Genomic DNA, 13,209 nt, shown 5'->3' on the forward strand with positions numbered 1-13,209 from the left:
GAAAAGATTGACTGGTGTATGCTGTCGAATGTTCAGCAGTTCGTCTCTGGTAAAACTGACTGAAAAAGATTACTAAACACAGGACAAACAAATAGAAGTGCTCCACACCGAGGCGGCCATCCGCGGCGCCATCATGATGTATCACACTGATTTGTGGCTTCTACTGAAGCATACAGTAAATTCTTAGGTACATTATATGTTTCACAAAAACATCAGCTGTGTCCGAAATGATGCACTATACACTATGCACTTACAATATACTATGCACTCAGCAATGTAGTGTATGAATTTTCAAAGTGTAGTATCATCCCAAATTGAACACTTCTTACTACACAGAAACATTCGCCATTTAACAGCTGACGGAAGTGACGTTTCAAATGCACACAATGTGTTGCCACTTGCTTTAGCGCATTAGCCAAACTCAGTTCAACACTTGTATCTCAAATAATGTACATATTCATGTGGGGTGATGATAAAGCATTCAACTTACATTTGTAAGGTGCTGTGTTCACTGAAGTTTTGCTAGTTGCCACAATCTCCATTATTTACAACTGCTTTGTCAGACCAGCATCACGGCAAGGTAACTCCATCCCTTCCGCTACCTACGGCAAGCCGCGAGCGCCAAGTGCATGAATTGTCCCACATTCCACTCTCCATTTTAAGGGTTGAAGAAGTGTATCATACAGGTACTCGCTTTTTTGTTGCATTTTCAGTGTTAACATACTACTCGCACTACTAACATTACAAAATGATGTAGAATAGTGCAGAAGTGTGGAGTTTGGTACAGACCAATTGTCTTAAGACAGTTATTTTATGTTTTTTGCTTTAGGAAATATTAATTTTAGATTTTTAAAACATTCCTTTCGCCATCAATGAGTCAGTCTGGGATTACATGAAGTGAAAAAAGCAACTGAGACAGCCTAAATACATAGAATTGTGGCAAGTTATCCAAGATGCTTGGAACACCCTGCCAACAACCTTGAAAAACTGTCCACAAGCGTTGGAGAATTGGGGCTATTTTAAAAGGCATATGGTGGTCACAACAAATATTAATTTAGTTTTTTGTTTTTCTTAACTGCACTTTGTATAAAGTTAATTGATAAATTAAAATGACAAAAAAAAAAACAACAACAACAAAAAATCCTCACTATAAAACATTTTTCCACAACTGCATAAAACTTTTGCACAGTACTGTATACCATTATTTAACAACTTTGGAGCTTGAAAGGTCAATCAATGTATACATAATACATTTCTTTAAGGAGAGTTTGAATGGGATTTTTATTTAAAGAAATTGTACTGTTGAGCTTATTATATAAAATTTTACATGCACAATCATTAAATTAGGGAAATGATTTTAAAGCATACCTGTCTTCCCTGTTGCGATCCACTGTGTAAAACTGTTTTCTTAGCCACCTGAGACAAACAAAAAAAGAAAAGAAAAAGAGCAATCGACCAAGGAACACATTTTTAATTTTTTTAATTTCCCATTCATTCGAGAGTGCTGTTTAAGCATTTTAAGCATCGATTTATTGAAATTACAATCAAAATAAGCATTTTCTAGCCAACAAAGTAACTGAGCTGAGCAAAGCTAGAAAACAAAATTCTATGACTTCTATAAGATTTTATTAATTTCCATGACTTTTCCTGACCTGGACATCACAATTTTGTAATTTCCTAATAGTGGGAACCTTGATTATATAGTCGGAGTGGATCTTAGATTCACACGTTTATGTCTGACTTGCATGTAGCCGACACGCAGATCACATGATCTTAATGGCCGTTATCAATCAATATGTGATGAGTGTAGAGCAGGGTGAAGATAAAGGTCAAAGGTCACCTCTCTATCTGCAGGGGTGTGGGGGAGCGGAGTGTGTCTGAGACCAGCCAGGTCAAACCCTTCACCCACATCACCATCTCCTCATCTGACGTCGCTGTCATACACATAGAGAGAAGAGAAAAGGCAACATCTGAATGCGTGTGTATCAACAGGAAGGTTTTTATACTGCAGAGATCATTTAAAGTGTAAGTTTACAGTGGTATATGTAACAAATAGTAACGTCCACAGTTAATGACAAGAACTGACAGAGAAAAGCTCTAGCATCATTTCTTTGCAGATGACTCTTTGATATTTTGTGCACAATGCAATCACATTCAGACATTTCTAAGTGTCCAACTACTTTTTGGGGCCACTGTAAAAAATCCACTTACACAATACTGTGTAAATACTGTATTGCACAAAAGTATATAGTACTTCTATTAACCAACAAATTTGTCTGGAAAATAGGGGCCGTTACCTGCAAGACTAAGTGCTTTGAGTCGAAACTCTGTCCCGTAGAGAATGACGAAGCAGTGGGCCTGATCCGGCCGAGCCGTCGAGTCCTCCACATACCGCTCAAAGTCACGTGACTTCTGTCCCGTCCTGATCTCTTTAATCTCCCGAATATCAACTGAAAAGCACAGAAAACATAAACTGCTTAATTATCTAAAGGGTGACCCGTGACATGTAATAGTGTTGCTTTTTTTTTTTTTTTTTTTTTTGCATTCCATAAATCATATATAGATATGAAATAATCATAAAAAATATGTTTACTAAATCACAGGATATCTATTACTTTGTTTACTACAAGTCAAGGAGATGCGCGTGCCGTTATATGTTGGAGCACCTGTATTTGTTGCGGGCAGTGCGCACACGATCTCTGGACATCATAGCACTTTCGGGGGTGTTGATCTATCTCTCAGTGGCTGGGCCCCTGAAAGCTGTCCCCTTTTTCCCCCCTGTTTGGGTTTGAGCATCTGTTTAGTCTAGGATTATGTGCAGCTCAATATTTGTTTGGCAGTTAGTTGCGTCTCATGAAATTTCAGTGTGGAAGTAATGAAAACTGTTCTGCGATTTGTTGCATCATCTCTTTGATATATGAAATTAAAACATCCACATATATTAGAATGTTTTCTTTTGTAATTGTCTCAAAGATGCTTTGAAAATTTGACACTATCTGGCCACTTTGTAGATCCATTTGTGAAAGATATATGTGCCGGGTTACTAAAGACCAGAGTATGTAATAATGTTTGGTGAAACACATTTGCATTTCAAGGGTTAACTTAATGTTGACAAAAGGTAAATTGCATTTTTAGTTTTATATCTCAGAATATGGTTAATTTGCATTTTTAGTGGAATTTTGTGTAAAAATGTTTGAACTATTGACAGTCGGATAAAATGAGTCAAGAAAGAGTCACACCTGAAATATGTCTTGTTCAATGCCCGCGTGGTGTTGTCATCACATCAAATTATTGAATATGAATTTTGTGTTGTCGATTTTCAAGAGCATTTATGGTAATTCTCATAAATTGTATCTATAAATTGCTGGACGGTTAAAGAGGAAAAGAGATGGCAAATGGATGAAAAGAATTAATCAAACTGTGTGTGTGTGTGTGTGTGTGTGTGTGTGTGTTCACTAGGTAGCCAGTGTGTCATGACAATCTTTGACAGTGACAACAGAAAAGATCTTCTTTCTATATATATCTCAAATCACTAAATGTACACTTTAATTGTAGCCTACATTGTCATTTTTTAAAGTGGTGCATTTCGCTGCAGTATATAGACTACTTGTAAATTTGTGGATCTTTACAAAAAAAACATTTAGGCCTGTATATGATCATTATCATAATATACACTATATTGCCAAAAGTATTCGCTCACCCATCCAAATAATTGAATTCAGGTGTTCCAATCACTTCCATGGCCACAGGTGTATAAAATGAAGCACCTAGGCATGCAGACTGCTTCTACAAACATTTGTGAAAGAATGGGCCGCTCTCAGGAGCTCAGTGAATTCCAGCGTGGTACTGTGATAGGATGCCACCTGTGCAACAAGTCCAGTTGTGAAATTTCCTCGCTACTAAATGTTCCACAGTCAACTGTCAGTGGTATTATAACAAAGTGGAAGCGATTGGGAATGACAGCGACTCAGCCACGAAGTGGTAGGCCACGTAAAATGACAGAGCGGGGTCAGCGGATGCTGAGGCGCATAGTGCGCAGAGGTCGCCAACTTTCTGCAGAGTCAATCGCTACAGACCTCCAAAGTTCATGTGGCCTTCAGATTAGCTCAAGAACAGTGCGTAGAGAGCTTCATGGAATGGGTTTCCATGGCCGAGCAGCTGTATCCAAGCCATACATCACTAAGTGCAATGCAAAGCGTCGGATGCAGTGGTGTAAAGCACGCCGCCACTGGACTCTAGAGCAGTGGAGACGCGTTCTCTGGAGTGACGAATCACGCTTCTCCATCTGGCAATCTGATGGACGAGTCTGGGTTTGGTGGTTGCCAGGAGAACGGTACTTGTCTGACTGCAACAAATGGAGTGGAGGGGGGATTATGGTGTGGGGTTGTTTTTCAGGAGCTGGGCTTGGCCCCTTAGTTCCAGTGAAAGGAACTCTGAATGCTTCAGCATACCAAGCATACAGCATTCCATTCCACAATTCCATGCTCCTGACTTTGTGGGAACAGTTTGGGGATGGCCCCTTCCTGTTCCAACATGACTGCGCACCAGTGCACAAAGCAAGGTCCATAAAGACATGGATGAGCGAGTTTGGTGTGGAAGAACTTGACTGGCCTGCACAGAGTCCTGACCTCAACCCGATAGAGCACCTTTGGGATGAATTAGAGCGAAGACTGCGAGCCAGGCCTTCTCGTCCAACATCAGTGTCTGACCTCACAAATGCGCTTCTGAAAGAATGGTCAAAAATTCCCATAAACACTCTCCTAAACCTTGTGGAAAGCCTTCCCAGAAGAGTTGAAGCTGTTATAGCTGCAAAGGGTGGGCCGACGTCATATTAAACCCTATGGATTAAGAATGGGATGTCACTTAAGTTCATATGCGTCTAAAGGCAGATGAGCGAATACTTTTGGCAATATAGTGTATAAATCACAGTTTAATTTTTTTTAAAGAACCACACTTCGGTCCATGATGTTTTAAATAACATATTTAGCATAGTCTACTTGTCTCATTAATATAAAAAAATTAAAATATTTTTAAAATAAATACGAAATTTTTGTTTAAAAGAGTGCGACCCTTGTGGCTCAACAGATTGTTTCATACTGACTACAGAATATCAGAACTAGTTTTTTTTTTTTTTTGTGGCTGGTCCAGTCAGGCCAGTAGTTCAACATTTTTAACTTACCCTGGAAACATTTTTACTGGCCTGACCAAAAATTATATATAAACTATTATAAGCTATTATACAATTATTGCTGAAAATGTATTTATTTAACTAAAATATAATAATCTTTAGCTGGAAAATGATGCAAAACATTACTGATTTGTTTACCATTTTAAACCCATTCTGACTGATGCTTCCAATTCAAATCACAAGACACACTCGCAATTTCAACAAAACCTCATGCACGTCACCCAACTAGATAACGTTTGTGACATTTTTACATTCAACAGAATTTGCAAAACAAAATTGTTCAAGCATCACATAACACCAAATATTGTCAAGTTTTCAAGGCATAAAAACACAAGTACAAGATCAACAAATAACTGAAATGTAAGAATGCAAACAGTGGCCCGATAAGGCTAAATTCAACTCCATTATGCGGCCTGAAACTCTATCGTGCGGGCCATCCCTTCTGTTGAGCCCTGAGTATGGTAGTGTACCATTCTGAATCTGAATAAAGCCAGCGGTTTGTTTTCAATTTTCTTCATGTTAATGGCATTTCTGCCCATCTTTCTCATGAACAGAGATGAACAACAAATAAAATAAAATTATTAATAAATATATTTGAAATCTCTTAAATACACATGGCTCTAAGGCCTAAAGTAAACAAGCATAGAGACGCACAGTCTGCCAGAATGACAGAAGAGACTGTGTGTGCGAGTCGCAAACACACACTTGATTCTCTCTCTTCTGCTCCTAACAGCACTCGTCCTGTGCTATTCCGGCAGAGGTGTGTGTGTGTGTGTGTGTGTGTGTGTGTGTGTGTGACAGGTGTAATTAAATAGAAACCAAGCAGTGGCTCAATGATGTTCTCAGTTAAAAACTTTTATTTTTCGTCACCTCACTTTGTAAATATTATTCCTTAATCTGAAATAAATCGTAACACTGTCCACACTGCATGCGTGCAAACTTAACTTTCACATTGATTCAGTCGATCACAATGTAGACGAGATGTACAAAGTCTCTGTGATATTATAACCACATATGGTATCATTTCACAATAAGGTTCCATTCGTAAACATTAGTAAATGCATTAGGTATCATGAACAAACAATTAACAATATATTTGTTTATTAATCTATTAATCTTTGTAAATGTTTCATTGTTTGCAATTGTTCATTGTTAGTTCATAGTGCTAACTAATGTAAACAAATAAAACTATTGATTTTGAAAATGTATTAGTAAATGCTGAAATTACCATTAAGATTAATAAATGCTGTAAAAGTATTGTTTATTGTTAGTTCATGTTAACCAATATTGTTAAATAATGTTAACTAATGGAACCTTATTGTAAAGTGTTACCCCATATAGTTAAACAACTATCATGTGGTAAGATGCCAGCAATATATTTGCTCTTACAAAGATGGCCCAATAAAATATCTGCAGAAATACCATAGTTACAACAGAACTGTGGTAAACATAATAAAATGACAGAGGTTGCGAACGCATCCCTTATTAATTTATCTTGATTTTACAATAGTTAACATAACTGTAGTAACTATGATAGTCTTGTGGAAATTATAGTTACCATGGGAAATATTTGTAAGAGTAACGATGAGCATCTTCTGTTTTGGGGGTTGTAACATTATAAGAGATCTACAAATAATACAATTTAACTGATCTAATTCATTGTCATTTCAAGTTTTTCCAGACAGAATGACATTTGATGACGTATGTGGACACACTCAGTCAAAAGTTGCCAAACTTGAACGAAGTTGTTTTTCATAATCTTTTTTTTTTTTCTCTCCTAATTTGGAATGCCCAATACCCAATGTGCTTTTTTAAGTCCTCGTTGTCTGAGACCGTCAACCCACGCATCTTATCACGTGGCTTGTTGAGCACGTTGCCACGGAGACATAGCGCGTGTGGAGGCATCACGCCATCCACTGCAGCATCCATGCTCAACTCACCACGCACCCCACTGAGAACGAACCACATTATAGTGACCACGAGGAGGTTACCCCATGTTACCCCAACAGGGCCAATTTTGGTTGCTTAAGAGACCCGGCTAGAGTCACTCAGCATGCCCTGGGATTCAAACTAGTGAGCTAGCGAACTCCAGGGGTGATAGCCAACGTATTTTACGTTGATTGTTTTTCACAATCTTAAAACAAACCTTTGGATCTAATGCTTATATGCTTGAAATGAGTTTTGTAGACAAATATCAATTGTGTCTGTGTATAAATTTCTTCACAAAACTTACATTTATATTCCATTGAGTTGGAGTGGAAAGTGAAGAGAAAATGTGCAGACAAATGTCCAGCACACATGGGAACTCAATACTTTAATAGATAACATACAGCAGAGAATTGAGTTGAGAAAGAACATGAGGCAACAGTGAAACTATTTCAAGTGTAGAGTGTCTACAGCACGAATCATGTAAACTTTGTGATTAGAGGTGTGAATCTTTACTGGCCTCACGGTTCGATTTAATTACAATTCAAAGGGTAACAATTCGATTACAAAACGATTCTCTATGCATCACGATGCATCTTGTCCTCCATTTGTTTTGTTTTTTTTATCAATAGGCAATGTAAATTTATTTAAATTGCACATTTCAATGGTAGTTCAAAGTGCTACATAAAACAAAAACAAAGAAAAAAACAGGATTAAAAACAAATCTATTTTAATACCAATTAAGAACAAGAAATAAGAGTAAAAACTAATAAAAAAAAATATTTGTTTTAATAATTAAAATAAGTAAAAGAAAGCTGTTTAATAATATAAACTCAGATGGATCTGAACTCTTATTTTCCCTTTTAGCTTTTTATCTAACAGCTATTACAAAAATCAGAATGAGTCACATTACATAAACACTATTAAATACTTCAACTTATATTAAAATATGTTTTTTGTTTAAAGCATTATTAACCATTTTTATTTAACAGTATTTAATAATTAATTAAAGTTAACCTATGCTAAGCCTATTCATTTTATTTTTAACTATAACCACAAGTTACCGGTCTAGAATGAGATATCTACTTCTGTGATTGTGCGGATGTCAGCTTCTCTCCTCACCAGCACAGGTGATAGTAAATCGGTTTAAATAGCGGGGTTGTTGCTTTATAAATTTATCAAGCATCTCATATGCGCTCTTCCATCTGTTTGCTCTGCGACTGTAAAGTCTCAGGTTTCATGACCTCGTTGCAAACGCTATGATGGATTTCAGACCCGAGTTATCACACATGTGCACTGTCCCAACGAGCGAGAGATCGGCAATGAGCAACATCCAAAGAAATGTAGAGAATGCAAGAGGGAAAAGACATTGGGAAGCAGGACACAAAAAATTATTTGAAGATAAAAATATCACCCACGTCTCCCAAACCATAGTGTCATCATTATTTTCAGCTGTTTTTAATCCTGTTCTGTGCAAATCAGTGCAATAATGGTCACGAGCATGTGTGTGGGTTTGTGAATGAATTTCGGGATCGTAGTTTCATTCGGGCACGAATAGTTGTGTGGTTGATACACCTACAGTATAGTCTGCAAACAGCCATGTTTCTGTGCTTGGCTTTAGTTTATGCACATCTAACAGGTGTATATTTTTCTAGCATCTCACTCTGTCTCTCGCACGCACCACTGCGTTGCCACAGTTTAAACTGAACACTGAATCAATTCTGAATGTTTTGAGAATTGATTCAGAATCGGTTGAGAATGCATCGCGATGCATCGCTGAAATGTTTTTTTCTCCCACCCCTATTTGTGATGTTCAGGTAAACGTGGTGCCCTATCATTTTGTTTGAGAAACTCTGGAGAAAGAGAAAGGTGATAATAGTTTGATAAAGAGACTGAAAATATGTGATTAAAGAGGTGACTAGGATTAGTTGCATTAATGTTGTAATAAATCTATCTGAAATTTAGCTTCATTTAGTAACTGTAATTCATTCACAAACCTGACCCCCAAACTCAACAGACAAACAAATTCAACCAACAAACACTCAACCCCGACAAATGAACCACTCCCAATTCCAACCGACAAACATACCTGACATTCAAACTCAACTGACAAACAAACTCAGACAAGAACAACAGACACACTCCACCCTGACACACCCATCTAACCCCAAATTCAATCACCAAAAAAAACAAAACAACAACAACAACAACAACAACAACTCCTCACTGGTGAAGACAAATACAACACCAACAAACAAATCTGACCCCTAAACTCAACCTCCAAACAAACTCAACCCCGACAAACAAACATGACCCCAAAAATCCAACGAACAAAAACAACCCCGACAAACAAACCTGACACCAAAAATACAACCTCCAAACAAACTTTACCTCGACAAACAAACCTGACCCAAAAATCCTAACGACAAACTTATCCCTGACAAACAAACTTGAGCCCAAAAATCCAACAGACAAACTCGACCTCCAAACAAACTCAAACCTGACAAACAAACCTGATTCCAAAAATCTGACCTACAACAAACTCAACACAGACCCAAAATCCAACCTCCAAAAACTCAACCCTGACAAACAAATCTGACCCCTAAACTCAACCTCCAAACAAACTCAACCCCAACAAACAAACCTGACCCCAAATTCCAACCTCCAAACAAACTTAACCCCCACAAACAAATCTGACCTCCAAACTCAACCTCCAAACAAACTCAACCCCGACATACAAACCTGAACCCAAAGCCTAACCTCCAAACAAATTCAACCCCGACAAACAAATCTGACCTCCAAACTCAACCTCCAAACAAACTCAACCCCGGCAAACAAACCTGACCCTAAAACTCAACCTCCAAACAAACTCAACCCTGACACACAAACCTGACCCCAAAACTTAACCTCCAAACAAACTAAATCACAGCAAACAAACCTGACCCCAAAACTGAACCGACAAACACTCAACCACCAAACATTCAACAAGCAAAACACTCAACCCCCAAACAAACCTGACCCCCAAACCAAACTGGCAAACAAACTCAACCCCGACAAACAAACCTGACCCCCAAACTCAATCGAAAAACAAATTCAATCAACAAGTAAACAACCTTGAACCTGCAAAACAAATTCAACCTCAACATACAAACTCAACCCTGAATATTACTAATAATCACCAGGTCAAAAAAAACAAAAAAAACATCTATTGGCCCATTCCCACAATCCAAGATATTTCAGCATAGAATAAGGGACAGTGTCTTGTCATTAACTTTTGAGTTAATGACATTTGAATCTTTCTAGAATATATAAAATGTTGCATCATCCACAATGAGTCATTCATGTTGATCAAAGCTGGCAAATGTTTAATTTATTTAGTTTTATGTGCAAATTATGACCAGAACCATTCTCATCACATCCTCTTTTGCAGGGTGAAATAATTAAGGAAAAGTAAATAAAATACATTTACAAACAAATTTAGCAGATCTCAGAGAGGTTCTTCTTTCAAAAACCTCTAGAATGCAAATGTTTCTTATTACATTTCCAAGAAACTCATAACGAGTTGCCAATAACATGACAATGGGATAAATGTGATGTTTGATAGGAAGTTGTATAATAAGTGATCTATAAAAACCACAAACATGCCTCATGAGACCAATAAAGAGGTCTGACTTAAGTTTATGTAGTATGAAAGGTGTAGCACGACAGGCCCAAATTAAAGACCATAAACCTAAGAGTATTTCAAGACTGGAACCTCAAGCACAGAAATCTGTAGTTACTAATCAAGTGACAATGTGAATTTATAACATTATTAAACTACCAGTCAAAAGTTTAGAAGCACCTGCTTGTTCTTTATAATCACCATCTTCTACATTTTAGAAAACAGTCAAGTTATTTGTGTCAGGAAAGTTATTTGTTTTTTCGATTCAGACATTTCAATGAATTGGTTGATCAAGTTCAAAATCCTAAGTGATTCACAAATTGGACTGATCCGGTTTGAGTTCAACTCACTGACTCAATGATCCTGGTTGCAGCAATTAACAACCCCTTGGAGGGGAAGATTATCAGTGAATAATTACCTTATGTTTGGGTCTGTTCATCAAACAAATCTATCATATGGCTTCAGGAGACTTGGAATAGAGCGCACAAGTTCTATGGACCTATTTTATGATACTTTTATGGTGCTTTTGAGTCATTTTGAAGCTTCAATTCATTGTAATCGCAACCAGTAAAATGTTTCAAAATTTCTTCTTTTGTATTTCACAAAGGAAAAAAAGAAGTTTGGAACGACATGAGTGCGAGTTTTATTTTTGAGTGAACTATTCCTTTAAAGATTTATTTTTGGTCTTTGGATTTTCTGATTAATCGTATAGGAGTGTTCAAGAACAACGCACTAGAATAACTCTGAAATATGAGCTCAGTGGTTCAGGTTACTCATATCCACATTTGCCCATCTGTTTCTTTTTATATGATAAGGTTGGAGAGTACAAACACAACAGTCCTAAGGAGGAAGCCCCTCTCTAAGACAAACACACACACACAGGACAAAGGCAGTTGGCTTGAGATAGGAGCACCGACTGAGTGCAAGAGAACCGCTCGACAATTCCAAACATGGCAGCAGGAAACACGACTGCACGGCACAACCAAGAGCCTTCCTGTTTCACAAACACACACACTTACACCTTAAAGGAATAGTTCACCCAAAAATGAAAATGTCGTCATCATTTACACACCCTCATGTTGTTCCAAACCAATATGCCTTTCTTGCTTATGCGTAGCTCAAAAGGAGATTTTTTTATGAATATTGGTCCATCTTTTTAGTACATTTTCAGTTGATAGTTCCTTTAAGAGAATTCAGCCACAATATCCACCACAACATCACATGACAGTCCCAGACACTTCTCTCGACTTCTGATTCATAAGGGAGGATTGAACAAACATACAAAAGGGAAAGTTGACAAATGGACTTGACAAAAATGCTTGGAAATGTTTAATTTATTTTCTGTTGGTGTCCTGATTAGCCATCACTTCACAGGACTCAAAACTGTATGGATATATGTATATTTTGGCAATATGTAATTTCATGACCAGTCACTTTTTAAAATAGGCCCCCATTAGATATTACCAACACATTTAAATGATATTAAAAATTAGAGCCTGATAATGAAAACATAAGGAAAAAAGATTAGCTTTTTTCTTTGAGGAAAGTTAAATTAGCCTACATATAATGTCCAGAGATGGGAATTGTAAGAAATGTAATGATTCCGGTTCCGATTACTTCTAACAGTTACATTTACGATTCTTATAGTACTTTTGGAGTAAGAAATATTTTGGAAATAAGAAATGCAATTCGTATTGGATTGACAGTTCTCAGCAATCTAAAGCAGTTACCAAATGCTGAGAACATTTCATATTTTTAACAGAACAGATTCACACATTTTACACATGTTAATAATACATAACAGCAATTACTACAAAAGCTTTACATATAGTCATATCAAAAACAAACTATTTATTAGTCAAAAATTGGTTCAATTGGGGGTCACGTGACGCCATGCAAAAAGCAGACGTGTGAGGGACGAGCTCTGTGCACTTTGCTAAATTTTTTATTACTTTCATGTAATAATCTGGTGAAACTTGATACACCCAGTTGCACATTTGCTCTTTGAGGCAAAACATGGCAAAGAAGTCAAAATCCACGGGCTCTGGAGACATTAAAAGACACTTACGTGTTCAGGATGAAAGCCCCGACAGGCCTACAGACCGGGGACTCGATTTGGATGGTGCGACGCAGAGGAATGTAAATGGGTTGGGGCACCCCATGAAAAGAAGGAAGGTTATTACTTTTCTTAAACATAAGAAATATGATATAGTGTTTCTTCAAGAAACACATCTCTCTCCGCAGGAAGCTGAAAATTTTGGGAAGATATGGGGTGGACATGTGTTCTTTAGTGCTGGCTCAAGTAAGAGCAAGGGAGTCATTATATTGATTAATAAACATCTACAATTCAAATGTCTCAAACAGATTAAAGATAAATTAGGAAGAGTCATTATTGTTTTAGCTGAAATTCAAGGGCAAAGGTTGATTTTGGCTA

At 37.2% G+C, this 13,209-nt stretch overlaps 1 protein-coding gene across 3 annotated transcripts in view; it reads right to left on the reverse strand.

The window, feature by feature from the left end:
* LOC127419780 (1-phosphatidylinositol 4,5-bisphosphate phosphodiesterase gamma-1-like) overlaps positions 1 to 13,209 on the reverse strand; it is a 91,657-nt gene that overhangs the window by 59,129 nt on the left and 19,319 nt on the right. For all 3 annotated transcript variants that reach the window (XM_051661502.1, XM_051661500.1, XM_051661503.1), the window contains exons 3-5: positions 2,298 to 2,450; positions 1,841 to 1,934; positions 1,369 to 1,416 (exon numbers count right to left, since the gene is read on the reverse strand). In XM_051661502.1, the coding sequence (XP_051517462.1) occupies positions 1,369 to 1,416; positions 1,841 to 1,934; positions 2,298 to 2,450 (295 nt within the window). The remainder of the gene's footprint in view (positions 1 to 1,368; positions 1,417 to 1,840; positions 1,935 to 2,297; positions 2,451 to 13,209) is intronic.

Source organism: Myxocyprinus asiaticus, chromosome 29 (assembly GCF_019703515.2).
Source record: "Myxocyprinus asiaticus isolate MX2 ecotype Aquarium Trade chromosome 29, UBuf_Myxa_2, whole genome shotgun sequence".
Taxonomy (NCBI): domain Eukaryota; kingdom Metazoa; phylum Chordata; class Actinopteri; order Cypriniformes; family Catostomidae; genus Myxocyprinus; species Myxocyprinus asiaticus.